This window comes from Emiliania huxleyi, assembly GCF_000372725.1.
Source record: "Emiliania huxleyi CCMP1516 unplaced genomic scaffold EMIHUscaffold_70, whole genome shotgun sequence".
NCBI classification, from domain to species: domain Eukaryota; phylum Haptophyta; order Isochrysidales; family Noelaerhabdaceae; genus Emiliania; species Emiliania huxleyi.
The window spans coordinates 154,055-181,041 of NW_005196755.1; the positions used below are offsets into that span (position 1 = coordinate 154,055).

Below are 26,987 nucleotides of genomic sequence, written 5' to 3' on the forward strand. Positions count from 1 at the left end.
GGAGAAAGTATCGGATCCCTCAGCGTGCCGCCAGCAGAGCTTGAGGGCTACCATCTCACCCTCTGCTTCAACAACAAGCCGGCCTGTCCGGCCTGAAGACGCCCGGATCTCAACAGGCTCATACTGCCTGGTCTCCAGCACCCATGATCACCGCGCCAGACCGCAGTCGGCGACTTTTGTGTGCGCTGGCCGCACTCAACCGTTGAGTCGCAGTGTATCAGTCTGACCACACTCGGAGAAAGGGGCGACCGCGTAAAATTATTGCTGCTGGTGTGCCGGTGTGTGTGCTAGTCTGCGCCAGTCCGCGCCCCCAACAGCGCGCCCCTACGCGCAGCCGCGAGAGAGGCGCGAGCGGTGCGACAGCTCAGCGCGAAAACTCGATTCGTGGGCTCGGCAAGGTGTCTCTCGCAGTGCTGCGAAGCGGGCCGGCCGCGTGCTCGTTCGCACACCTGCCACTCCTGCGGTGCCGCCGCCTCTGCCTCAATCCGTCTGAAGGAGTGCGCTCGTTGCCACGAGGTGGAGTATTGCTCTGTCGGGTGCCAAAAGAGCGACTGGAAGGGGCGCACAAGAAGATCTGTGGCAAGGGGCGCGGCGGGCGGGCCAGTAGATCGCTCGCTCGCAGCACTTGATCTTAGCGGAGGTTGATCCTAGGTGGCTGTGACTCAGAGAGTAACATCTTGTGAGTTGTGTTTCTTGCGTAGGCCGTAGCGCCTTTTACACATGGTGAGGCAAAATACCGTACCGCTTCCCTGCACACTCCAGTGCCATACAGTACACACGCATTGTCGGAGTTCTCTAGACTGCCACCGGCGTCCTCATTCCGCCGGCCGGCTGAAATCAATAGTTTTGTGTACATCTCACGGCCTCTCTGCATGTGCGCACTCAAGAGAAAACGCTGCTCCTCCCCTAGCTCCTCCCCCGCACACAGACGGGGAAGCTGGGGGTAGATACGCCTGGGAGGGATGCATTTTTGGATCCCTCTTTGCCCGAGCTTGCTCAGCTCCACTCGATGTTGACGCCGTGCTTCGCCGCAACCTCCTTGAGCATGAACTTGTTTGGCACCTTGACGGCGTCGGGCGGCACGCCCTTGGAGATGAGCATCTGCTTGAGCGCCATGAACCCGATCGAATTGATGTCGACCTATGCGTACGGCGACCGGCTCACACCGAGCAAGCCTCTTCCGATCACGCAGAGGAGACGGGTATCCACCTTCTCCACCGCCTTCTTCCACAGCGCCTTTGCCTTCTCCGCCTTCTCCGCCTCCTCCGCCGCCTTCTCCGCCTCCGCCGCTGCCGCTGCAGCCTTCTTGGCCGCGCGCTCCTCCGCCTCCTTGGCCGCCTCCGCCTCGTCGTCCATGCTGTCCTATTAGCCGAGATCACCCGAGCTCACCCGAGACTGCCCGAGATCTCCGCCTCCGCCCCGTCGTCCACGCTGTCCTGCCGCTGCCGCTGCTTTGAGATCGCCGCCGCCTCCGCCTTGGCCGCCTCCTCCTTGGAGGCCGCCGCCGCCTTTGCCTCCTCCTCGAGCCTCAGCTTGGCCGCGATCTCCTCCGCCAGCGCCGCCGCGCCCTCCTCCGCGGACTCGCGGACGAGCGAGCCAACCACCTTCTTGTCGCCTGCCATCAGTTAATATGAAGTCACAGCCGCCAACCACTCAAGCAGTCGCCCACCACCTTCTTGTCGCCCGGCGCGATGCTCAGCTCCGGCGCCGCCTCCTAATGACTAACACACGACGAACCATTAGCCACGCGGTACTTGGGGTGGCCAGCCCTGGCGCCTCCCCCTCCTGCGCGTCCATCCGGCGGGTGAAGTCGTCGGCGGACTCGCGCGCCTGCGGTGCGAATGCACCCAGGGTCATGGCGTGTGGGCACGAGTACAGTCGATGGAGTACAGCTGTGTGCGGGTGGATCAGGAGGTTGTTGGATAGGAGGTTGTTGGATCAGGTGGGTCTCCTCTCGAGGGCTACGAGGAGGACACGGGTCTGTACTCAGCGTCTAGGCTCGGCCGCCGCGTCGTACGGGTGGACCACGTCCAGGCAGGCGCGCGACACCGCGCACCGCCGCCGGAAGAGACTCGCCGGCTCTCCGTCGCTGCGACACATGATCGGCCTGCGGCACTTTGATTGCGCGTCGAGCCGCGCCTTGAAGTCTGTTGGGTCTTCGTGCGCGCCGCGCGCAAAGACGGTGGCAGGGCAGGCCTCGCACAGCGCCATCCTCGCCTCGAACTGCTCCGCCGTCTCCGCCTTTGCACGCGGCATCACGAGCAGGCCGGCCGCCTCGTTCTTCTTCACGGCGACCATCCGGCGGAGGAACGACTTGGTGTCCTCCGGCTTGGAGAGCGGGGCGACGAGCGCCTCGGGCGCGTTCTGGTGCGCATCGAGGCGCCGCAGAAACACGTCCGACGCCTCGTCCGCGGTTCGAGGCAGGATGAGCCGTCGGCAGTCGTTCTGCGCCGCCCGCCGCCGCTCGGTCTCCTCTGGCCGCTCGACCGAAGAGGCGGCTAGCGCCTTGGTCTTGCCCGGCCCCGCGGGCTTGGGCCGCTGTCCCAGCCGCGCCTTGACCGGTGGCGCGAAGAGCAGCGCCTCGTTAAGCTCCTCGAGAAAGAGGACCGGAGAGATCCGCGTGCTGATGGGCCGACCCAGCGCTCCCCGGGCGAGCACGTCCCAGGCGGCGGGCGTGTCATCGCCGTAGTTGTAAGCGGTACGCTCCATCCTCGAGCGTATGGCAGTGTGTGTGGCGGATGGGCGGAGGCGTGTGGCGGAGAGCGGCCGGCCTGGCGGCTGAGCAAAGTCGAGCGGTGGAAGAAGTGGACGCAGCCGCCTTTGCTCGGCGTCTTCCGTCCGAGAAAAAGAAAACACGGCGCGCCCGCGACAGGCGAAAAAAGAACCGGGGGCTGCGCAAATAACAGAAAGGAAAAAAAACTGTTCAAGTCTTAAAGGCAAAACACAACGCTCTGCGGTTGGTGCACCCCTCACACTGACACATTCCCCTCATCCCCTGCCCTTGGCTGAGCACATCTACCTGCGAGCTAGCATCTCCGCATTTTCTCTTCCAGTCATCCGCCCGCGCCGCGCGCCATCTCTGGGCGTCTAGTGCAGCCACTGACAGAGCTATTCCGAAGGAGTGGTCGACGCCTCGCCTAGAGTTCGGGTGTGATACAGCCTCCTGTCTCGGATCTCCGGCGCCTGCCCCTCCTCCTCATGCATGTAGATGCATGCCCTGTTCGTCACGTGTCGTGCTAGGTCCATCTCGTACGCGCTCGTTACCCTGCTCCGCAGGTGTGCCTTTGCCGCCGCGTCCGCCATGGAATTGGGCGCGTTGCCCGCATGCCCCTCCGTGAAGATGAAAATCACGTACCCTCCGTGGCGCTGTATAATGTCGATTTGTGCTTGCACCGCCGCATTGAGTGCGCTCCTATTTGTCTCGCCGCGTGTCCGCCCCCGATACGCCCGTTCGATCTCCTTGAGCGCCGTCTCGCTGTCCGACATTGGGGGCGGCATGGGAGAGGTGGAGGGCGGAGGAGGCGTGGGCGCCGGATTACTGTGCCTCCCCCGGGTGCAGCCTTTCGGTTCGTGAAGGGTCGGTGCGTGTCGTGACCCCCTGGAACACCCGTACCCCCGCACCATCTCCGTCGCTTGGTTCCATAACCTCTGCCGCCACCGGGAGGCGGCCAGGGCTTCATAGACTCGGTCGAGAGACCCCAGATTGGCATCCATGCCTCTCTGGACAGGGTGGCCCGCCACAACGACCCCTGGAATTGCGACTCGCCGCTTTCCTCCCGCTGTGATCCTGTGTGAGCTCTGTGTCTTGATTTGCCAACAACATACCTAAAACAAAATTCTTCTGAGCTCGCCCTCAAAGCGCGGCTGCGTGCGTGGTGATCGCAGAGGTGTGTATGTCGCTGCAGGGCAAGGTCGCGGTCGTCACCGGCGCCAGCAGCGGCATAGGGCAGGGCATCGCCCTCGCGCTCGCGGCGGAGGGCTGTGCGGTGGCGCTGGCGGCGCGGCGGGTCGACATCACGCAGGCCACCGCCGACGAGATTGCCGGCCGAGGCGGCCGGGCCATCGCCGTCGCGACCGATGTGACCGTGCGAGCCGACGTCAAGGCGCTCGCGGCCGCGGCGGAGGCGCAGCTCGGGCCTGTCGATATCCTCGTCAACGCGGCCGGTGTGATGTACTTCACGATGTTGAAGAACCTTCACGAGGACGAGTGGGAGAGGACGATCGACACCAACTGCAAGGGCGTCGTCAACGGCGTGGGCGCCGTGCTGCAGCAGATGCTCGCCCGCAAGCGCGGCCGCTCTCGCCGCCGCCTCCCCTCCGAGATCACCGCGAGATCAACCCGAGATTGATTAGGTCTGGCCATATTGTCAACATTTCTTCGGACGCAGCGAAGCAGGCGAGTCAAACGGGTGAACGGGAGCGCACGGATCATGGCAGCGGAGCCTCACGATGCTGGTTGCGGGCCGCGATAGGTCTTCCCGGCGCTGTCAGTCTACAACGCCTCAAAGGCACGCCGTCATCGTCTCACCGTCTCACCGCAACCTCGAGGCGATCTCAGCGTGATCTCGGGCAGTCTCCCGCAGGCCTTCGTCGCCATCTTCTCAAAGGGTCTCCGGGCCGAGTGCGTCGGCACCGGCGTCAAGGCGGAGACTGCCCGAGATTGCGCGAGATGGTCCCAAGATTGCGCGAGATTGCGCGAGTCATTCCCGAGACTGCGCGAGATTGCGGTAGATTAGACATCGCCCGATGATGACGCGAGGTTGCATGGGGCCAGGTGACGGACGTTCAGCCGGGGGACGTCGGGACGAATCTCATCGTCGCGAACACGGACAAAGAGGCGGCGGTGATGATGCGACACCGCCAGAGTAGCGCGGCGCAGCATTCGACTGAGCACTGTCGTCGTCGCCGCAGGCGGCGGAGAAGATGGGCGTCAGCATCGGCGAGAAGATTGCGGGAGAGCGCAACTCCGTGCTCGACGTCGCCGACATCGCCTCCGCAGTGCTGTACGCGCTGACCGCCCCGGCGCATGTCGGCGTGCACGAGCTGCTCATTGAGCCACGCGATCAGATGTGGGGTGACCCCACCGCTCTCGGCTGAGGGGTCGCGGACAGGGGCCAGTGACAGGGGCCAGTGGAAAGGAGCGCGCTCTTGTCTCTCCGTGGGGGAGAGGCGGCTTGGACCAGTCAGAGTCTTGGAGGCGGCTGTCTGGATATTGAGCTCGGCCAAGGTTTTTGAGGCAACGAAACAAAAAATAGAACACCACCCCGGCGCAGGCGGTGGCGGTGGCGGGCACGTCACAAAAAAAAATTGCGTTTTATCCTGCGAAAGACACTCCTCTGTCGACGGAGGGAGGGGCAGGCTGCTCACCCACGTGCACCGGGCCAGTGCTTGCACTTTGAATGCCGTGGGGCTCCTGTGCCCGTGTCCGGGCGTGGAGATGCGAGGGTCGCCCCCCCTTGCCCCACCACTTTGTGTGTGTGGAGAAGTCTACCTTACCTTACCTTACCTTTACCACACCCACAAAGAACCCTGCACAAAGATCGCAAGGGCGGGGACCTGTTCCTTTTTACCCATCTCACAGTAGAGAGGTGTCCGTTTTTATTTATTTATTTATTTACACTACTCTCCCCCTCCCGTCACTTGTCCCCCTTGGCGTGGCGCGCCTCTCCCCCAGCTCTCGGTATCGCGTACTGCACGAGGCTACCGTGGGCCCCGCCTGCGCGCTGGGGGTTCCCTGCCCTGTCGGGAAGCCTAGCTCTTAACCTGGGGTCGCTACCTAATGCGGGGCTCCTGGCGTGCAACAGCGGTCCGGCAGGCTGCCGGGCTGCCCCCAAGGCCCCCTGTCTAGGGTACGATACTTCCGGGCCGTTGTGCGGGGAGCGAACCTTAACGACCGCCCAGAAGCTTTCTGAGCGAACCAATCGGGCCAGGATCATCAGCATATGTCCCCTCCACAACATCGTGGGCGTTTGAGCGGTATTTGAGGAGCACCGCCACTCTGAAGTTCGGCTGGGTGGTCTGCAGACCCCCCCCCCCGGAGCAGCAGAGGCTCCGTGGGGTCGCAGAGTCGACGCTGGGAGTCGCACTCGTCAAACCGTCGCATGACCACGCAGTCCGCACGTACCGCCCACATCCCCTCCACCGCTCAGAAGGCGCAGATCGACCGCCGGGCCGCGTAGTCGTCGTTAAGGAGCGGTTTTTGGAGCCGTACGAAGGAGGTCCCAGACGCGAGACGGGCGAACATGCGGTTTCGGAAAGTGAGAAACGCCGGGCAGCGTGGTGCATGACTTCAACCTCCCATACGTATTTTCGTTCGCTTCTCCCTTGGGCTGTTCCATCTTCCCATCTCCTTCCAGCTCAGGCGAGGGGGGGGGGGGGTGCGGTGCGGTGCGGTGCGAGTGTGTGCGTGTCATGTGGCCACAGCAAGTGTCCATCCGTCTGTATTATTATTTACAACGAGAAGGTAGGAAGGAAGAAAGGTGAAGAACAGCCAGGCTCGGACTGGACACCAACGCGGTATGGGTGGACGCGGGACAGATGATGACGACACGCACGAGCGACACACAGACACAAACAAGGTAGGTAGGTACAAGCTCACAATAGGTAGGTAGGTAGAAAGGTGAAGAACAGCCAGGCTCGGTCACAATAAGGTAGGTAGTGAGTGTGTGTGACACACACACACTCACACAATAAGGTAGGTAGGCTCTCTCAGCGGGGGCGCGGGTGTGCGGCGGGTGTGAGGGATGTCTGTGAGCCCGAGAGCGATATGCCATGTCCGCCTTGCGTTGTTTCATAACATCGAAGGCTAAGCTCAAAAAGAAAAAGCTGACGAAACTGGACGCGCGCTCCTCCCTCCACCGACTCGCCAGCTCCTCTCCTCCGCCTTGGCTGCTGCCTCTGCATGGGGTTTATCGAGCTTCCCGCGCTCGCGATGGAGGGCAGCGACGCCCGCACCCGTCTCTCGATGCTCATCACCGCGCTGAGGCAAATAGTGATGCTGCTCCTCGCCTTCTGCGTCGTCATGGCGCTGGCTGGCCGCGCCTACGAGTCTGGCTTCGGCCCGCACGCCGACACCGACAGCAGCGGCACGTCGGCAGGGAGAGACGCGGCGCTGCCAGGGTCGAGGCGGCGGTGGGCGGAGGAGGGTCCGCTCATCGGCCTGGCCGCTCCGCGCTGGGGCGGCAGGCCCGCACAGCAGTGGCAGCCGGCGGTGCCGCTGCAGATGCGTCCCTCAAAGTGGAGGCGAGTGCCGCACTGGCCGCCGGCAACGCCTCCGCGGCCTCCTCCGCTGCCTCCGAAGGCGGCTAGAGTTAGATGGGGATCACGTATGCTTGTATTCAAGCGGCCAGAGAGTACTCCGCTGTAGTATTCAATCGCATTCCTCTGTGCCCTGGCACCTTCACACTGGCGTATTCACGCACGGTCGCAACCCCGGGCCCAGCTCACACACTCAGTCGTGAACGGCCAACAAACAGAGCGGCAGCCACAGCCAGGCCACGCACAGCCAGACAACGCACACACTGCAGGCGCCGAGGCCGCCCGCGCCGCCTCCACGGCCGCATTCGTGGCTTGAGGGCTACCTCGACTGCGACTGCTCCTGGCTCGTTGACGGGGCGGCGAGCTGCCAAGGCGAGGCGCGGGGCGAGCAGTCGTACTCGCTGCTGGGCGTGCAGGCGCGTCCTAGCCCCGCTGCATGGGGTGTGTGCCGAAGTCCCTCGCCGGAGTGTGCTTGAGCGTGGTTGCCCCCGCCCGATGCCGATCTTAAGGTGCCGCTGCCCTCCTTCGGCTCTCTGCGCGACATCGACTTTCGCAGCATCGGCTTCGACTTCAGTGGAGGAGGCGGAGGCGCCGACGCGCCGTCCTCGGCGGCGGCTGACGGGGAGGAGGAGGAGGGTGGCGGGCCCGGGGGGCAATGCGTCGACTGGTGCTGCTGCAGCTGCGAGTGGACGGCGGACTACGCGTGTCCGCAGACGCCGGGCCACCCTCGCCCTCCCGGCCGATTGGGCTATGCAGACGACGATGGCGGAGCTTGCTTCGGGTACTGCTGCGACCAGCCTCGCTCTCCCTCGGTGTGAACAGCGTCTCTTCACACCTCTAGCTGTGAACAGGTACTGCTGCGACCGTCCCGACGACCACGCGGCGGACATTCCCACAGGACGGGCAGGGCCGGGAGGACTGGAGCACGTCATCGGCTTGGGCTGAGGCGACGGCGTCGGTTTTGCCGTTTGGTTCGGTTTTGCCGTTTGCTTTGGCCGTGGGCTCGAGGCGGGTACGCCTTCGATGGCGCGCTACGAACGGGTCGTGACCACGATGAACGAGCGGCTCAAGGGAGGGTTGTGTCGAGGGCGGGGGAAGCTACTCCATGCGCCATGTGTCTGTGCTTGACCGCTTGTGCCGCGTTGTGTGACAATGTTTAGCATGATCGTGTTTAGGTAGGGTGTCTCTACGTCGGCGGTACTCTGTGCGCCCACTGTGTAGCGGCACTTGTGAGTGTTGATATCTCTACTTCTCATTACTTCCTTGAGAGATTTTCGACGACATTCGATAAAACGATATCTTCAACCTCACTCTCTCTCTCTCGCCACACTCGCTCCAACCTACACACTTTAGTCTTTAGTACGGCTCTACTCGAACTGGTAGGATCTAGGAACTCGCGCGCGGCACGCGTGTTGGTGTTCGGGGGGACTCTCACAAAAAAAACTGTTCGGTTTTCAAAGGCAAAAACGCCGGCGTACGCCCTCCCCTCACACTGACACTCCACCTCCCAGCGAGCTACGGCTTTAGGATCTCCGCTTTTTCTCCCCTAGTCATCCCGCGCGCCCGCGCCGCGCGCCTCTACGGGGCGTCTAGTGCAGCCACTGACAGAACTATTCCCGAGGAGTGGTCGACGTCTCGCCTGAAGTCGGGTGGGCTCGCGCACTGCTTAGCCCTAGGGGAGGGGTGTGTGTGAAGCCCTGCCCTAGCGAAAATTTTTCACAATATCGCAACCGCGATACCGCGCGATATTTGGCGATAAAATGCGATAAATGGCGATGTTGTGCGATGCTCGCGATCACGCGAGCCCTTCACAGCACGCCTCAGCGACGCGCGTGAAGCGTTACACGTGTCAGTCCTGGGCGCCGAAAGTGCGAGAGAGGTGCTGGTGGGCGGCGGGAAAGCGCGACCGGAAAACAAAGAAATGCTCGGTGCGTCACCGTCACCGCCGCCGGGGCCGGAGGGGTGCGCGATATTGCGCGATATTGCGCGATATTGCGCGATATTGAACCCTGCCCGCCCGCTCACCGCATCTCGAATCACTCTCTCTCCCTCGTTGCCCAAATAGTTGCAGCGGAGATCGATGCTTTTCAGCACCGCGTTGACGCGCAGAGCAGAGGCCAGCGCCTTGGCGCCCTCGTCGCCGATCCTGTTGTCGAAGAGGTCGAGGGTTTTCAGCACCTCGTGCCTCGCAGAGCCTCGGCAATCGCGATGGTGCCCGTGTCGCCGATGCGGCTGCCTAAGAGGTTGAGGCTTTTCAGCACCTCGTTGCGCTCGAGTCCGCCTGTGATACGAGCAGCGCCCCGGATGCCGATTTTGGCCACATCCCGCCACTTCGTGTTCATCCTTGAAACGGCGTTTGCCATGGCGACCGAAGAGGAACTACGGCAAGAACCGCACCACCCGCTGACGAGCGCTCACAGGTCCGTGGCGCCCCCGTTCTCTCTCCTGCTGTCTCTTCCCCTGACTCATCGCTCTCCTCGGCCTCGTTCTGAGACGCCGCTGTCGTCTGCCGATCTCTTGCTCTCGCTGCTTCTCTCGCCTTTCTGCGTAACTCCGCTCTGCTCTCGGCGTATTTTGGTCCCTCGAGTTTATCGAGCATTCTCGCGCAAGGACCACATTTCTGACTCCCACTGCGAGCAACCGCCCTGTCATGTCGTTGCTCAGGTCCACTCTCGTTTCGAGCACTTGTACCTCAACTGTCGATAGGAAGGTGGGAAGGTAAAGAACATCAGCTCGGCGCTTTGCCGCTTTCTTTTTTCAATCCCGAGGTCTCTCCACAAAAATGCGCACTGCCCTCCTCGCATGCCTCGCCTCGACAGAGGCCCTGCTGATCTCTCCGTTTCGCGTCACCTCATCCGCTGGCCGTGGATCCGTCAAGGCGGCGGCCTGCGACTCCGAGGCAAATGACGGCGACCCGTCACTCATTCTCACCACCAATGTCGCGCTCAGCGACAAGGCGGCTTTCGTCAAGGCCTGCTCCGCAGCCATCGCGACCAGCCTCTCCAAGCCCGAGGCGTACGTCGCCGTCTGTGTCACCGACGGCCACGAGGCGATGTCCTTCGGCGGCAGCACAGATCCGTGTGCGCTCGGCTGCGTCTACTCCATCGGTGCACGCTCGTAGCTAGCGAGTGGCGGCCCGTTGCGCGTCCGAGACGCTCCCACGGTACGCCTAGGCGCCATCAACCAGGAGAACAACGGCGCCCTCACCAAGGCCATCTCCGAGCTGCTCGCGGCGCACGGAGCAGTGCCCGCCGACCGAGTGTACCTCAACTTCTTCGACGTAGCGCGCGCCCCGCCCTCTCCTCGCCTCCGCCGCCCGCATATCGGACGCCTCATGGCTCGTAGGTGCCGCGCGCAAACTGCGGCTGGAGCGGACGGACCTTTGCCGGATGAGAGGAGAGAAAGAGGGAGAGAGAGGGAGAGAGAGGGAGAGAGGGGCGGGCAGGTCGACGCGAGGCGGGCTCAAGGTGTCTGGCCGCCGCCGCCGCCGCGCGGCGGCGGCGTTCGGTTTGCCGGCAGGTCGGACGTCAGAGGCAGGGTGGCATGGGACTGCGCGGGGTCGCGCGAGCCACAGTAAGCCAGAAACGCCCCAAACGGTTGCTGCCTAGCCCAACACACGATTCACAACACACGATTCGAGAGCCCCACCGTCGGCGTCGTGGGTGGCTAAGGTAAGCGTAAGGGCTAAGGCAAGGTTAGGTAAACTTCTCAACCTTCGGGTCGTTCGGTGCGCCGCTGCATCCGCCACCTCCCGCGACACATGTACACTGACGAAAAGAGAGAGTTCAGCGCGAGTGGGCAATGTCCAATGAGTTGTGTCTCGCGCCTTGCGGGGGCGGGGGGGGGAGCGGAAAGGAGGAACCTCTTCCCAAGAGCACCACTCTTGGAGCGCCGCCACTACCACCCAGAGCGCTGCAAGCAGCGCCGGGCAATGACGGCCTACCGCCCACCCAGCCCCCCCTCGGCACACCCCGGCAGCCAATGTGTGACGGCTCGAACCCATGCCCCAGTCAGACACCACTCTTGCTTGATTGACATTTTTTTGGCTCAGGCTGTCGAAGGGGCGAACGAACCTACGCCACCTCGACCAAAGTGTGCCTTCTGTGAAGCAGTCTGGGTAAACGATGGCAGAGAGAGTAGTATCTTTGTACCCAAACCGGATGCATCTCCGCACGACCCAGGAATGCAGTTTTGCGACGGTGTATCATTCAGTTTATGCCACCGTTGCATACGGCTTTATCCGGATATGCAACGGTGGCATAAAGTGAATGATACACTTTACGTTCTCCGTGGGAAGCGGCATACGCATAGCTACGGAGTACGGTAAAGCCGTACGGCTTTAGTTGCTTTTTTTTGCCAACCAACCAAGCACAGTTGTGCGCCTCTTTTTAATGTAGATCTTTTGTATCTTGTACTAGCTGCACGGGGAGAGCCTGAAGGTCTCGTGTGCCTCGCTGCTGACGCCTGCCGATAGGCGGGAGGGCAGACGGCAGCGGAGCCACACCACGAGCGCGACGAGCGGCGGCAGAGCGAGCACAAACGGCAGCGCGGCGGCGAGGGAGAGGCAGTCGATCTCGGACAGCCGCAGCGTCGACCGCTGCGCCCAAGTCATCTTTAGCACGCCGCCCGCATCCTCCCACCTAGGGTAGAACGAGGCAAGAATATAGTACCTCATCCCAAGGCTGTGTGGACTCTTTCATGTCCTGAGTCAAGCGCCCGGCGTATAACACTGCTATGGCTCGGTGCGAGCAGGTGTGAGCAAGGCCCGGCGTGCGCACTACGTAAATGTGTGGGTCGCGACGGTCTAACCTCTCGACTAACCCAGTGCTAACCTCGCCACCACCCGAGCCGCGCCACCCGCCCCGCCGCCCTCGCCGCCTCCCCAACGTCGGGTGCGGTTGCGGTCGGCTGCGCCGTCAAAGGCGCGAGGAGCTCCGCGCGCCAGTATAGCGGTCGACCACCCTCTGTTCCAGTGGCGGAAGGTGCTGCCGTCGGCCTCGAAGGAGGTGCGGATGTTCAGCTCGCTCGCGGCGAGGCGGCCGGTCGCGGCGGACGCGGCGACGGCGCGTGCAAAACTCGGCTGGTCGCGATCCGCGCCGCCTGTTGTCACGAATCATTCTCGATGAGTCAGAGGCTCTCCATTCATTAGCTTGCGGTGGCGCGTCCGAGCCGCCGGAGAGAAAGTACTCCTTTGCCCACGCGTCCATCACCTGCGGGAGCACAAGATTCGTCCGAGACTCTTAGACTCTTCGTTCCTCAAGGTTTGGCCGAGGCTCTGGCCGAGATTCCTCGCCGAGATTCGGTCGAGATTCGGTCGGGATTCGCGTGTGTCGATCTCTCACCTCGCGGGCGCCGCGCTGCACGAGGAGCCCGCCGTCAATGTAGGTTGGGTAGGAGGAGGGGGGCACGGCAGGGTCGGCGCGGTAGCGGTCGACTTGCGCGACGAGCCTGATTAACTATTAATTGACTATCAATTACCGGTTGATTAATTGTTGTAGCGGTCGACTTGCGCGACGAGCCTGATTAACTATTAATTGACTATCAATTACCGGTTGATTAATTGTTGTAGCGGGACTTGCGCGACGAGCCTGATTAACTAGTAATTGACTATTAATTGACTATCAATTACCGGTTGATTAATTGTTGTAGTTATCGACTTGCGCGACGAGCCTGATTAACTATTAATTGACTATCAATTACCGGTTGATTAATTGTTGTAGCGGTCGACTTGCGCGACGAGCCTGATTAACTATTAATTGACTATTAATTAACGGTTGATTAATTGTTGTAGCGGTCGACTTGCGCGACGAGCCTGATTAACTATTAATTGACTATTAATTAACGGTTGATTAATTGTTGTAGCGGTCGACTTGCGCGACGAGCCTGATTAACTATTAATTGACTATTAATTAACGGTTGATTAATTGTTGTAGCGGTCGACTTGCGCGACGAGCCTGATTAACTATTAATTGACTATTAATTAACGGTTGATTAATTGTTGTAGCGGTCGACTTGCGCGACGAGCCTGATTAACTATTAATTGACTATTAATTAACGGTTGATTAATTGTTGTAGCGGTCGACTTGCGCGACGAGCCTGATTAACTATTAATTGACTATTAATTAACGGTTGATTAATTGTTGTAGCGGTCGACTTGCGCGACGAGCCTGATTAACTATTAATTGACTATTAATTAACGGTTGATTAATTGTTGTAGCGGTCGACTTGCGCGACGAGCCTGATTAACTATTAATTGACTATTAATTAACGGTTGATTAATTGTTGTAGCGGTCGACTTGCGCGACGAGCCTGCGTTCACACACGTGTGCGCCGAGTGAGCAGACGCCGTTCACAGCAGGCGGGCAACCGCATGTGCACACAGCGAGGTGGAGCCTTGCGGGGTCGTCTAGCCGGCCGGAGCGAAGGACGGCCGATGCCTCGCGCTCCATCCAGTCAAAGGCGGGCGACGGGCAGCCTGCGAAGAGAGAGAGGGAGAGAGCCGAGAGATAGAGAGCCGAGATCGAGCCGAGAGGTCGTCTCATGATGCGCGCGTGAGAGGGGCCTCTGCCCTCCTCCCGGCCCACCCCCGCCACGCTGCAGCCTGTCCACGCTGCACGCCACAGCCGCCAAGCGACGGACGAGCAGCGCCTATAGAGAGCCGAGAGGACGCCGAGAGATTGAGCCGAGGTGTCGGCGTCACAGCCGCAAGGCGGCGGAGGAGAGCGGCGCCCCTCGCAGAGCTTCGGGTGGCGGAAAGCGGCGAAGTTTGCCCCTCCTACACACACCAGCATCGCGATGCAGGCGAGACGTATGTGCAGCCGAGAGACTTAGCCGAGAGACTCTAGCGGAGAGCAAAACGCGCGCCGGCAAGGAAGCGCTCGAGCGCGTGGAGGGGAGCAGTCGGCCGCAGCTTCGAGTCGAGGAAGACGGTGGTGGGGTGCCTAGACGGGGAGAGGGGGCGGCTTTGAGGTACGCGGCTTCTCCGCCGACCGTGTGACTGTGCGTGTGTGTTTCTGCGGCGTGTGTGTGTGCCACATTGCCGACTCTGTGACCTCTGACTGTGGCGACGGTGTAATTCAGCTGTGACGGTGTAACAGGTTTTTTGACTGCGTGTGTGTTCGGACGCCTCCCGCTCGCGAGGCGCGGGAAGAGGAGGTGCGGCAGCAGCTTCGGGATGCGCGAGAAGGCGCGGCGCGACAGGCTCGCCGAGGACGCCGTCCGCCGGTGCACGAGATACGTCCACCCGGCGCCGGCAGCTGCTTTGTGCGCCGGCCGCGTAGTCTCCTCGCCGAGGAACAAGAAGGCACAGCCGGGAGGCGTGAGCGGCGGCGGAAGCGGATCGTGCGGCAGCTCGCCTGTAGGAAGTGCGGGCAGTGGTGTAGCGAGCGACGGCGAGGATTGTGCTCTCCGCGGTCCGAAACGCGACTGCACCGACAACGTCGACGCTGGTGTATGCGAGAGCCGTGCAGTTGGCGGCGAACACGGCCTGGGCAGTCTCGTGGCGCGTCGTGGGGTGCAGGAGGGCGCGCAGAGGGTCGATGTTGTGCGACGCCATTACGCATGAAAAAAAGTATTATTCACCACGCGCTCTCAAAAAAAAGGGGAGAGTGCTCTGAGCTCCCCGGCCCTGGATGTGAGGCTGCCGACTGCACTCCAAGTGCTCCAAGTGCTCGTAGAGGTTCGGCCGCGGGTGACTAGGGAAGTTCGCTCAGGATGTGTGGCAGAGAGATGCTTCTCTCGCATCGATGTCGAGTATTGATGCATGACTGCAAACCCTTCGGAGTTAGTGCCATTGCGCGCAAGTCCCGGAAAATTCTTTTTCTCGATTCACGCGAGGCGCGGGGCTGTGGTGAGGGGACGGCTTCTGACGAAGCCGTCGCCCGCGCCTCGCCTGTCGCGTGTATCGCGTTGTGCGAGTGTGACCGCCTTTTCTTGTAAAATTCTTTTGGCGTAATTCTTTTTGCTGAGAAAGAAAGAAAGAAAACAGACAACCCAAGGGAGGGATGGGAGGACGGCACGCCGCCACCACACATCCACTGTGCAACGCACTTGTTTCTTTTTTCTGACGGCCTTCTCGCAGAAGCTCCACTGCTCGCTCGCGGCTCGCCGCATGTACGTGCTATCGCCTCTGCTGGCGGCGCTGAGCTTCTTGCCGGTCGGCCCAGCTGCAGCACCGGCTCTGCAGAGCCGGCCGCAGCCGTTTGGCGTCGCGGCGGCAGCGGCGGCGGCCTCGCCGTGCAGCAGGAGGAGAGCGAGGCAGCCGCGTGCGGCGGCAGCGGCGGCGGACGACGGCGACTATTACGACCCTTCCAAAATCCGCAACTTTTGCATCATCGCGCACATCGACCACGGAAAGTCGACGCTCGCGGACCGGCTGCTCGAGACGACGCGCAGCGTGGCGGCGCGGGAGATGAAGGCGCAGCTGCTCGACAGCATGGACATCGAGCGAGAGCGCGGCATCACGATCAAGCTGCAGGCGGCGAGGATGGACTACTTCGCGTCGGACGGGGAGCGGTACATCCTCAACCTCATCGACACGCCCGGCCACGTCGACTTTGCGTACGAAGTCTCGCGATCGCTGCAGGCACATGGGGAGATATGGGGAGATGTGGGGAGATGTGGGGAGATGTACTACTTTGCGTACGACGTCTCGCGATCGCTGCAGGCGTCCGATCGGCCTCACCCGTTTGTTACTCCTCCTTCTGATTTATTCCTCGGGTCTCGCGCACTCTGCAGGCGGGCTGCATGGGCAAGTGGCTGCTGCTGCGCAGGCGACGGGTCCTTTCCCGGAAGGTGCCTGGACCGCCTTCTTGTAGGCGTGCGAAGGCGCTCTGCTGGTGGTGGACGCGTCGCAGGGCGTCGAGGCGCAGACGATCGCGAATGTCTTTCTTGCGCTGGACCAGGCTCCTGAGTCACACCACACCCGCTCAGCCTTACTAATGATATGTACGATGAAGCACTCCAACGTTGGGTCACTTAGCACGCTTCACGCATCAACCGCCAAGTTTACCGTCGCGTTTTGGGCCAGGACCTCGAGATTCTGCCGGTGCTCAACAAGATCGACCTTCCCGGCGCGGACGCTGACAAGGTGGCTGGCGAGGTGGAGGACGTCATCGGGCTCGACTGCTCCGAGGCGATCGCCGCGTCAGCAAAGCAGGGCATCGGCATCGAGGTCAGCCCTTGGAGCGGCCAAGCGGTTAGAGGCGGGCAGGCAAGGAGCATGACAAGTGCCCCCCCCCTTCCCCCATCCCTCAGGCCATCCTCGAGGAGGTGGTCCAGAAGGTGCCCGCGCCGGCAGACACGCGCCACCTGCCGCTGCGCGCGCGCTCCTGTTAATTAATGACTTCCCCACGTGGTAATTAATTAATGAACAGGCGCCACCTGCCGCTGCGCGCGCTCGTCTTCGACTCGTACTACGACGCGTACCGCGGTGTTATTGTCTTTATCCGAGTGGTCGACGGCAAGACGTAGCCGAGATACCGCCGAGATATAGCCGAGAGGCAGCCGAGAGGCAGCCGAGAGGCAGCCGAGAGGCATGCCGAAGAGGCGGCGCGGTTGCCTGAGACTAGGCGAGCTGCGCAAGGGGGACAGGATCCAGTTCTCCGCGTCTGTGAGTTAATTAGTTGATTAATCTCCATTTGGTAATTAATTCATGAACAGGATCCAGTTCTCCGCGTCCGGGGCAAAGTACGAGGCGCTCGAGGTCGGCGTGCTCACTCCGGGCGTGGGGGCGGGGCAGCAGTCGAGGCCGGTGTTGCGGGCGGGGGAGGTGGGGTATGTCCACGGGGCAATCAAGTCGGTATGGCACACCCCAGATGCACACACGAGAGTGTACCACACACACATGCACATGCCACGTGCACATGCAACATGGACAATCAATCAATGAATTACACTGATTCATTCGACCATGACACGTCCCTCATAAACTGATTAATTAGTCCACGACGCGCGTGTTAATTAATTAAACAATTAATTGTCCGATTAATTAATTACTTTACTCCACGAGACGTCCCTCAGGTGGACGACGCGCGGGTCGGCGACACAATCACAATCTCCGCGTACAAGGACGGCTCCGCCCCGCCGCCGACAGAGGCGCTGCCCGGCTACCGCGAGCCGGTTCCGATGGTGTACTGCGGCCTCTTTCCGACGGAGACGACCCAGTACCAGCTGCTGCGCGACTCGCTCGAGAAGCTCAAGCTGAACGACGCCGCCCTGGTCTGGGAGCCGGAGACGTCCTCCGCGATGGGGTTTGGCTTCCGCGTCGGCTACTAATTCACTATTAATGACCTATTAATGAACTATTCATTGCCTATAGGTTTGGCTTCCGCGTCGGCTACTAATTAACTATTAATGACCTATTAATGAACTATTCATTGACTATAGGCGCGATGGATCCGAAGTAAAGGCGTGCTGCCATGGAGATCGTGCAGGAGCGGCGGGAGGTGAATACTTAGATCGAGTTAACTCAGTGCGTAATTCCCGCCTGGAGATTGGCAGGAGCGGCTGGAGAGGGAGTACGACCTCGACCTCATCGTGACCGCGCCGTCGGTGGTGTACGAGGTCGAGCTCAACGACGGGACGGTCGAGCTGTGAATAGAAGAGCTGTGAATAGAAGAGCTGTGAATAGGTCGAGCTCAACGACGGGACGGTCGAGCGGGTGGACTCACCCGCCAAGCTCTGCGATGCAGACAAGAGGAGCTGCATCTCCGAGCCCTACGTCAAGATGGAGCTGTTTGCGCCCAAGGAGTACTCTGGCACGCTGATGGAGCTGGCGCAGCAGCGGCGCGGCGAGTACCGCGACATGGAAAAGAAGAAACTACCGTGGCTCTGACGGCTAGTTTTTCTTCTTCTCAGGCGCGGCGAGTACCGCGACATGAAGTTCATCGGCCCCGAGAGGGTGGCGATCACGTACGACCTCCCGCTCGCCGAGGTCATCACCGACTTCTTCGACCAGATGAAGTCTGTTAATTAGTTAATGAACCTGTTAATTAATTAACAGGTCATCACCGACTTCTTCGACCAGATGAGGTCTGTTAATTAATTAATTACCCTGTTAATTAATTAACAGGTCATCACCGACTTCTTCGACCAGATGAAGTCTGTTAATTAATTAATGAACCTGTTAATTAATTAACAGGTCATCACCGACTTCTTCGACCAGATGAAGTCCCGCTCCAAGGGGTACGCCTCGATGGAGTACCAGATCACCGAGAACCGCCCAAACGACCTGGTGCGGCTCGACATCCTACCTCCCCATCTCTCCCCATCTCTCCCCATCTCTCCCCATATCTCCCCATACCTCCCCATACCTCCCCATACCTCCCCATACCTCCCCATACCTCCCCATACCTCCCCATACCTCCCCATACCTCCCCATACCTCCCCATACCTCCGCATACCTCCCCATATCTCCCCATATCTCCCCATTCCAGGTGCGGCTCGACATCCTGATTGCTCAGGAGCCGGCGCCGCCCCTCTCGACGATCGTGCACCGAGACGCCGCGCACAGCATTGGCAAGAAGCTGACTCGCACGCTCAAGGACCTGATCCCGAGGCAGCAGTTCAAGGTGGCGCTGCAGGCCGCCATCGGGCAGAAGATCGTCGCGTCGTCGGCAATCTCCGCGATGCGCAAGGACGTGCTCGCAAAGTGCTACGGCGGCGACATCTCGCGCAAGAAGAAGCTGCTCAACAAGCAGGCCAAGGGCAAGAAGCGGATGAAGGCGATTGGAAAGGTCAACGTGCCGCAGGAGGCATTCATGGCGGTGCTGAGTCTGAAGGACGACTAGCGGCTGTGTGTCCTCTCTCTGCTGAGTCCTGTAGTCGTGTGTGTAGTCCCGCTCGGTCAAGATTACGTTATTTCGTTCGATGAACACCGTGTCTTCTGGTTCTGCCAAAAAAGGCCGGCGCGCTCGCCAGCTGGGACGCAGCGAAGCCATCGAGATCGCGGTCTCGCCGCGCCCGCGGAGCAACACGCCGTGCTCGCTGCTGTTCGACCGGCCGCCCCTAGTGACGGCCTTCGTCATGGAGATGCGGGGGGGCAACACACAGAGTGGCAGGGGCGGGAAACCAGTGGCCTGCGGCGCTCACGTCTGGTCGAACGGGCTTAGCAGAGCCCACTGATGCATCTTGTATAAAAATAGATGAAACGAGAAGGTGAGAGGCGAAAGGCGAAAGGTGAAAGGTGATTGTGCTCACACTGCTCAAACTTCCGGCCGTCCTTAGCAAATTCGAACCCATTAAAATGCATTTTGCGCGCGACAGCAAGGCCGCGGCGTCGGGCAAAGCCAAAGGCCTGAGAAAAGAGAATTTTGCGACGAAACTGCTGAGAAAAGAGAAATCCTCGCGCGCCCTTTTTTCAACCTCTAGTCGTACACAGACACGGGGGGGGGGGGGGGGGCTGTGTAAAGGTCGAGGCACAGGATGTCCGGAGGGGTTCGCGACCCGGGGGCGTCACTCAGTGTCATCCGTTGTATCACCGCTCCTACCATGCGACCAGGTCGAACCTGCGCCTTAGGATACATTCATGCGACCTTCCATGCTCGCCCATATCTGCTCGGTGGCCTCATCGATGCGACGCTCGACAGCGTCAGGCAGCCTTGGCGTGGCGATGAGGCCGAGCTTCCATGAAAGGATCAACCGTGGGACTCCAACGCCAAACATCGCGCAGATCATCGTACCCTTGCTAACGTACTTCATCAAGCCGGTGTCGACGTCGGGGTGCGCCAGCGCGCGCTCCCAGTAAGCCTTCAGTGCGGAATGTCGCTCCCATACCACATCGAAGAAGGCGGGGGACGCCATGCCAAACATGCGAAAGATGGGCAGAAAGAACACGTCAGCCGTCGTCAGATCGTCACCGAAGAGGAAGCGGCCGCCATTCTGCTCTAGGAGCTCACTGCCGCGCGCAAGTACACTGTGGAGTTGGGAAATGTTCGCCTGTAGGTCTGCCGTTTTCTGCTCGCCGTTCACCTGCGCCCGTTTCATGGTTTGCACATTGGCGATCTTCTTCACGTAGGCGTCAACAAGAAAGTCCTTGTCCTCGGGCTTCTCGTCCAAAACCTTGGCGAGATTTTGACGAAGGTGGGCGAGTCTGATCCCGTTGGCCATCTCAGACGTTTGCTCGCCCATGTGACCGTAGGTGTACATGTACTCGTCCCAGTCCTTTGCGAAGTGGACAAACTCAAGCATCTGCGCACGCTTGCCAGCGTCAATTGCCGCCTTGTCGCCGGCTCCAGGATAGTTGTCCATAAGGTAGACGACCATATCATACGAGTCGGTGAAGACCATGTCGTCAATCTCCATCGTTGGCACCGCCATCGTGTCAGGGTTGAGCCGCGCATACTCAATCGTGTAGTTGTCACGCATGTGCAGGGTGAGGCGTAAGTCAAAGTCGTCGCGCTTTGCGGAGAGTTGCGCTGCGAAGGTCGCCTTGCCGCTGTTGAAAGAACCGACGAAGTGGTACAGCACGGGTTTCTCGACGCGACGCGCCACCTTGCGCGAGCCTCCGACGGCCAGAAGTTTGGTCGGCATCCTGCACGTCCTCGCCTGCTTGCTTGAGCCCGCCTTTTTATCTTGAGGTGGCGTCGGCGTGTCGACTCGCGGCGGGTCGCGGCGTGTCGACGGTCCCCCTCGCGGATCGGTCGAACTTCGTGTTTTTTTATTTGAGAGCGTCGTTGGCTCGACACAGGTGCAATGCACTTAGCTCCGGAGGTGGATATCCTTTGGCCGCGTTGGGTAGCGAGGATTGGTGTAACCCGAGCCACGGAGGCGTGTTTTCTGACGGCCGACCGTCAGTGCACGGAGTTGCCACTTCTCCGACTGCCCCGGCTAGTTCCCGAGGCTCGCCGGGTTTCCCCTACGTCACCCAGGACCTAGCGCGGGTGGGTTGGAGGGGGCTCGCCCCGTTCCTCCCCATCGGGCCGCATGAGCGGCCTCGCCTCGCAGATTCGTTTTTCGCGCCTGGGTCAGGCGCGCGGGGCATCCCCCGGGTCGCTCGACCAGCGATCCGAAGAGTGGCCGCTATGCGAGGGAAAGAGCGGGGCCCACGGGGTACGCCTCCGTCCGGCCCCCTCCGAGGGGGGAAGGGAATTGTGGGGTCCCCACGGGCGCCTCAGTTCGGCCCTCCCGAGGGGGGGGAGGGGAGCAAGGGGGTGGGGGGGTCGGGGCGGTGGGGAGGGGTCTCGGTTTCATGTGGCTAAAACTTGCCTTTCGGGGAGGGGCCTCGGGAAAGGCGAGCGCAGTGGCGCGCGCCCTACGTAATCCCCTCCTCCCCAGAGGCAGCGAGTAGGCAGCGAGAGGAGGTCTCGAGCGCCTATATGAAGGTATGTGAGATGGTGATGGGAATGGGTGGGCGGGCGGGCGGGCGGGGCGGGCGGGCGGGCGGGCGGGCGGGCAAGCGGGGAGAGGCGGGCGGGCGGGGCGGAGCGGGCGGGCGGGATGATCGGAGAAATCGTATCCACAATCAGCAGCAGTGGAGCAGCAACAGCAGCAGCAGGTTTAACGTAGCAGCAAAGTATCTGCCGGCGCACCTGCGGCCGGCCTCGGCAAAACCGAAAGGGGCTAAGAAGAAGACGAAGTGAGGCGCCTCGTCTGCGCTGTCCCGGTGGGCCGTTCGCGGGTCAGCGGTTCGCCCGGATTTCCAGTATTCAGTCCTGCTCCCTTCGTCGTTGGAGGTTGATGGAGGCCCTCGAGTTGCCACGTCAGCGGCCAGGCTCTCGCAAAAGGGGGTGTGCCGGCTCTTGTCTTGTCTTAACGGTCTGCGTCTGGTGTGGTCTGTGGAATTGCATTCGAGAGTCTCGTCGCGCGTGAGTGAGTGAGTGAGTGAGTGGACACACACACACACACCGCTCTCGTCGCGCGTGTGTGGTACTGTGGCGCCTCCCCCTGCGAAAGTGTTGCGGGTCTGTGAAAGGCGGCCGCGTGCGATGTAAGGTCTAGGGGTGCCAAGCCGCCATGTTTGAGAATACTACACATGCGCACAGCTCCCAGCTCGCAGCTGGCACGCGTCTACACACTTGAGCGCGGGGCAGGCCTTAACATGAGGCGGCGTCTGCGGCAAGCCGCAGAGGACTAGGACCCGCGGCGGGAGGGTGCTAGCGCCTCCCGGAAGACACCGGGCACCATTGCCGACAGGCGGCGTGGAGTCAAGTGCTCACTTCTTCATGACGATCATCGCCGTCGCGATGAGAGCGACCGCGATCGCTCCGCCGACGAAGATCTTGTTTTGCAGCTCCTTCTGCTTCTTTGCGGGGCACGCGCCCGGGTCGCACGCACAGCTTCCGGTCCCGCACCCGCAAGATCCATCGGTGCACGTGCAATCCGGGCCACAGGTACACACCATGGTCGTCTGCCTGCGGAGGACGCGAGAGGGGAGTCGGGCGGGCTGGGTGGCGCGGGCAGCAGTGATGGGCGCACACCAAACTGGCGTATCGGTGGGCGGGCGGAGCGGGGTCGCGCGCGTGTCTACCAGAATGGGCTGGGCTGGGTGCTTGTGGCGCCGCACGATTCGTTCGTTTCTTCGAAAAAAGAATTTAAAATGCGAACCGGCCCCCGCGAGCGTGGAATAGGACCGCCGCAAGCGGCGTGGCGTGGAGCGGTTGCGTCCCTCCGGGGGCCCCTCTGCGCCGGGGAGGCGTTGTTGGCGGCTAGGACGCAAGCGTCCGTCGCCGTTTTCAAACTCGGGGCCCACTCCGCTACGCTCCGACCCGAATTTGGAGGGCCATGAAGTTTAAGGTGTTGCTGCGCAAAAGGGGTGGCGCGCGGGCGCGCGCGGCGGCGGGCGTCGAGCGCGGAGCGGCAAACACAATGACGTCGGAAAGCTCTGCATCAAGTATACAGTAGGCGCCAGGACGCGTGTGAGCACGTCGACGTCGAGCTCGAGCTGCTTGAGGGCGGAGAGATACGCCTGGGAGGGCGGTGAGGTGGCGGGGCTGGGCTGGGCGCGAGGCGAGAGGAAGGGGGAATGGGGAGGGGGGGAGGGGAGGAGGAGAGGGGAGGGGGAGGGGAGGAGGGGAGGAGGGAGGGGAGAGGATAGGCGGGCGGAGTGAGGAGTGAGGGATGGGTCGGGAGGAGTGAGGCAGGGGAGTCGAGGCGGGAGGCGGGAGGGAAGGCGGGCGGGGAGGCGGGAGGGGAGAGGTTCCGCTCACCAGCCTCTCTGCGAGCACCGCCTGCTCCAATCACCCTCTCGTGCGCGACCGCCATCTCAAACTTCTCGCGCGCCTGCGCCTCCAGGAGGGCCGCCGCCTGCTGCAGCTGCGTCGAGTGCTCCGCGCACAGCTGCTGCAGCTGCGCTGAGTGCGCCTCCGCCGCCGCCGCCTGCTCCTCGCGGAATCGCTCGACCAGCTGCGCCTCGATCGCAGCCTTGGCCTCCTCGACCACCGCCGCGCTCGCCGCCTCCTGCCGTCGCATCAGCTCGACGAGCTTGGCGGCGTCCGCCTCCTCCTGGCACTGCAGCGCTTGCTGCAGCCGCGACGCCTCCGCGTCCCGCGACTCATGCGCCTTGAGCAGCTCCATCAGGTGCGTCACCTTTCCCTCCAGCTCGGACGCCGCGGTGGGAGCCGGCGGCGCGCCGTCGCAGCGCGCCGGGGCCGACGGCGAGAGCCTGTGGAGGAGCCGGTGGAGCAGTCGAGACTGCTGACCGCTCCTCCATGGTCCCCCGCCGGTGGACGCCGAGTGCAGTCATCGGTATGCGGGAGGCGTGCTCAAGGGCTGGCGGGGCGGACGCGACGACCTGGCGTTGCCGTCGCGGAGGGCTCGGGCTCGAGTGAGCGCCGCCGGCGACGCGTCGTTGCGGCCGTGGCCGCGCGAGCCACATGCATCGACGGGCTGCTTAGGGGGGGGGTAAGTTGCTCCGTCCGAAAGCACGGATTCGGCGGACGTTCTTGGTTTACGCATGTTGGCACCAGCTGAAGGCTTGCCCGGGCGCCGTGTTGAACGTGGGACGAGAAGTCTGCGTCGCCGAACGAAAATGGGTATGTTCGTAAGAGCTACATACACTGAAAATCGCACGATATGCACGAATTTTAATTATATTTTTTTCGTGTGGGGGTATGTCATGTAGTTGCCAATGGTACCGCGTCTGCGACGCGGGCGCCTTGCGGGCAGAGCCCTTAGCCACCCTTATGTCTTGCGCGGTCAAAACAACTCTAAAAAGAATTTTCTTCAAAGAAAATACCTGTGCGGTCATATGACTTTGACACCGAGAATGGAATTTTATTTTATCTGTAGGAGCCATAGAGGTCCTCACAATGAGGTCCTCCGTTCCTCCGTCGTTGTGATGACATCGAGCGCGCGAAGTAGAGTGGATGTTCTTGTGAGGACACCCAAGCGCTGGGGAGTGAGCTTTCTGACTGTCTGCGAGACCATTCGGCCGCAGCGCAGATTCTGTTCTGCACGACGACCACGGTTTTCATGCATATCAAACACACAAACACGACAAAACAACTCAAACACGATCTTTTGAGGTCCTCACCGTACACCGAGAACAGAGGTCCTCATTCTAAGAGGTCCTCAAGTAGTCGAAATAGTCCTCGCCGAAGCATGAGCCTGTACCTGTGCGCAGACGTCTACCCATCTCGCGACCAGGAGGCGGCAAAACGAGGCTACCAGCTGCAACAATGGCAAGCTGTTCAAATACAAAAGAAGGAGTACGAGTACCAGAGCAGAGGAGATTGAGCTTACTGTGCACTACATTATGTTGTGTACAGTCAAGGCATGGTGGCGGGTTCATGTGCGGGTGCATCGAGGAAAAGTTGCAGTCGATGTTGAACTTTGTGATAGCATTGTACGTCTGTGTATCGCTGCACACATGTGTTGATGCGCACAATCTTGTAGATGATGATGAGTAAGGGCGTGTTCATGGTGCAACGTTCTTACTCAGCTCCGCCGTTTTTGGAGCACTTGGAGTCTTTTTTCAGTGTATGTAGCTCTTACGAACATACCCGTAGGTGAACTGCTGACAGGGTTTGCGATGAGGAGCGATCCGAACGTGGTATTTATAAAATGAACTCAGTATTCGGGTGATTAGATCACTACCGCCGAAGCGCAAGCGCTTGGAGCAATTTTTGAGAGCGCCTTCTTGGAGCACTTGGAGTGCAGTCGGTAACCTCACATCCAGGGCCGGTGAGAGCTGAGAAGCGCATCCAGCGGGCCGGATGATCGGTATCGGGCTACGGGCTAGAGAGCCCTGACCCCTAGCTAGGGGGGGGGCGCGCATTCGCAGGGCAAGGGCCTTAAAGTAAACACGGGTCTCCGAGGGTTACCCCTCATTGACCCTTTTCTGACTCGCCAAAGAAATCTGACTGGGACGCCGAATTTGTAACAAGCGCTGCGCCGGCGCCGCGCCACAGCTTGCCGAGCGCCGGCCACAGGCCTGCCTGCAGCCCAGCCACACCCGCCGCGGCGGCAGCTAGTCGGTTCGGCCTTGACTCGCGCGCGCCGAGATGGGAGCCCAAGTATGTGAGCGCGCGGCGCGTCGACACGCCTCCGCTTTTGTAACAAAGTCTGCTTGGCTTGTGCAGGTGATGCCCAGAGCTGCAGCGGCGACGCCGGCAGCCTCGTCTCGACCTCAGAGGCTGCCGGCGTGACCATAGATCTGTGCTCTATCCGTCGGTGGTTCACCGTACACGCCTGTGTAGGAGCGGCTCTCGCGTCGCTACGCGCCGCCGAAGGCTGTCTATGAGGGCACACCCGAGGAGGCGCGGATCTCAACCTGCGTGCGGCGGTGACCAGGTCACAGGCATCGGCTGTGACACTGGAGAGTCGAGCAGCGGCACTGAGGATGCCTTTCAGGTCATTCCAGCGACCCACGGAGCACGGTCTCAGTGCGCAAGCACTCTACTAGATCCCATCCTTGCCGGGCCTCTGCGAATGTAGGTACCGAGTTCATGCGTGCCCAGTTACAGGCTCATACTGCCTGGTCTCCAGCACCTATGATCACCGCGCCAGGCCGCAGTCGACGACTTTTGTGTGCGCTGGCCGCACTCAACCGTTGAGTCGCGGTGTATCAGCCTGACCACACTCGGGACCGCGTAGGCGATGTGGGCGACTCTGGCCGTCCTGCATATGACCGACCATGACCCAGGAGGAGTCTACACGAGACATGTCGTACCTGGCAGGCGCTCTCGCGGCAGCACTATCGCGTGCGGCCGAGTGCGAGCTTCCGTGCCCGGTGCCAGACGCACTCGGCGCCAGACGTCCTCGGGAGCTCGCAGTTTTGCCACGGCAGTTGCGATCCGGGCGATCAGAGAGCGCCGGCAGCTCAGGGGATCTTGTCTGCTCACCTGAGGTCGGGAGGGTAGCAGCGGCGAGGCCATGCGCCAGCGTGAGCCATCCGTATTAACGGTTGTTACAGATTAGTCAGATTTGCCGTGACCGCGTTCCGAGGTCACGATTTCGGCGTTCTCGTGTTGACCACTGTGGGTGTGCCTGGCACTTCTGGATCATGTCTCTCGGTGTCCTAGCACCCCCAGGCGATGGGTTTCACGGCCCCGTACCGCATGGGGCGCATGGCCTCGCGCTGTGCGTGTGGTTCAAACTTTGTTACAACCCAGTCAGAAAAGGGTCAATTAGGGGTAGTTCTGCGCTTTGGGTGTCCCCTAGCGGCGGAACGCCCCCTCTACTCGGAGCTATGGTCTCCGAGGGTTAGCCCCGCGTACCGGGTTTCCCCTTAACTGCAGGACGCCCCCTCTACTCGGAGCTAAAGAATACTCTCCGAGGGTTGGTTCCGTGCA

The 26,987-nt window shown here is 61.3% G+C and overlaps 8 protein-coding genes across 8 annotated transcripts; 3 read left to right on the plus strand and 5 right to left on the minus strand.

Moving 5' to 3' along the window:
* Positions 1-833: 833 nt before the first annotated feature.
* Positions 834-2,830, minus strand: EMIHUDRAFT_438095 (hypothetical protein). Its single transcript, XM_005761599.1, has 5 exons — positions 2,008-2,830; positions 1,783-1,830; positions 1,673-1,711; positions 1,410-1,604; positions 834-1,142 (listed from the first exon to the last, which is right to left on the minus strand). The coding sequence occupies exons 1-5, from the start codon at positions 2,707-2,709 to the stop codon at positions 858-860; spliced, it is 1,269 nt and encodes a 422-aa protein (XP_005761656.1). The 5' UTR covers positions 2,710-2,830; the 3' UTR covers positions 834-857.
* A 1,063-nt stretch (positions 2,831-3,893) lies between these two features.
* EMIHUDRAFT_452872 (hypothetical protein) lies at positions 3,894-5,185 on the plus strand (the record flags this gene model as incomplete). Its single annotated transcript, XM_005761600.1, has 4 exons — positions 3,894-4,262; positions 4,584-4,637; positions 4,760-4,843; positions 4,912-5,185. 4 exons carry the CDS (start codon positions 3,894-3,896, stop codon positions 5,095-5,097), a joined length of 693 nt encoding a protein of 230 aa, XP_005761657.1. The 3' UTR covers positions 5,098-5,185.
* Positions 5,186-8,959: 3,774 nt separating this feature from the next.
* Positions 8,960-9,620, minus strand: EMIHUDRAFT_216584 (hypothetical protein; the record flags this gene model as incomplete). Its single annotated transcript, XM_005761601.1, has 3 exons — positions 8,960-9,045; positions 9,195-9,403; positions 9,436-9,620. 3 exons carry the CDS (start codon positions 9,618-9,620, stop codon positions 8,960-8,962), a joined length of 480 nt encoding a protein of 159 aa, XP_005761658.1.
* Positions 9,621-10,034: 414 nt separating this feature from the next.
* EMIHUDRAFT_358508 (hypothetical protein) lies at positions 10,035-10,965 on the plus strand. Its single transcript, XM_005761602.1, has 3 exons — positions 10,035-10,364; positions 10,431-10,537; positions 10,603-10,965. Exons 1-3 carry the CDS (start codon positions 10,040-10,042, stop codon positions 10,648-10,650), a joined length of 480 nt encoding a protein of 159 aa, XP_005761659.1. The 5' UTR covers positions 10,035-10,039; the 3' UTR covers positions 10,651-10,965.
* Positions 10,966-14,098: 3,133 nt separating this feature from the next.
* EMIHUDRAFT_216586 (hypothetical protein) lies at positions 14,099-14,812 on the minus strand (the record flags this gene model as incomplete). Its single annotated transcript, XM_005761603.1, has 3 exons — positions 14,099-14,198; positions 14,501-14,612; positions 14,689-14,812. 3 exons carry the CDS (start codon positions 14,810-14,812, stop codon positions 14,099-14,101), a joined length of 336 nt encoding a protein of 111 aa, XP_005761660.1.
* A 555-nt stretch (positions 14,813-15,367) lies between these two features.
* Positions 15,368-19,145, plus strand: EMIHUDRAFT_428168 (elongation factor-type GTP-binding protein; the record flags this gene model as incomplete). The annotated part of the gene is made up of 13 exons (XM_005761604.1): positions 15,368-15,865; positions 16,074-16,139; positions 16,238-16,527; positions 16,632-16,724; positions 16,822-16,854; positions 16,918-17,056; positions 17,278-17,520; positions 17,666-17,684; positions 17,750-17,820; positions 17,888-18,051; positions 18,115-18,190; positions 18,398-18,490; positions 18,693-19,145. 13 exons carry the CDS (start codon positions 15,368-15,370, stop codon positions 19,044-19,046), a joined length of 2,139 nt encoding a protein of 712 aa, XP_005761661.1. The 3' UTR covers positions 19,047-19,145.
* A 625-nt stretch (positions 19,146-19,770) lies between these two features.
* On the minus strand, positions 19,771-20,787 carry EMIHUDRAFT_216589 (Hypothetical protein; the record flags this gene model as incomplete). Its single annotated transcript, XM_005761605.1, has 1 exon — positions 19,771-20,787. One exon carries the CDS (start codon positions 20,785-20,787, stop codon positions 19,771-19,773), a length of 1,017 nt encoding a protein of 338 aa, XP_005761662.1.
* A 2,179-nt stretch (positions 20,788-22,966) lies between these two features.
* EMIHUDRAFT_358510 (hypothetical protein) lies at positions 22,967-24,124 on the minus strand. The gene is made up of 3 exons (XM_005761606.1): positions 23,957-24,124; positions 23,437-23,886; positions 22,967-23,161 (listed from the first exon to the last, which is right to left on the minus strand). The coding sequence occupies exons 1-3, from the start codon at positions 24,068-24,070 to the stop codon at positions 22,985-22,987; spliced, it is 741 nt and encodes a 246-aa protein (XP_005761663.1). The 5' UTR covers positions 24,071-24,124; the 3' UTR covers positions 22,967-22,984.
* Positions 24,125-26,987: the final 2,863 nt, after the last annotated feature.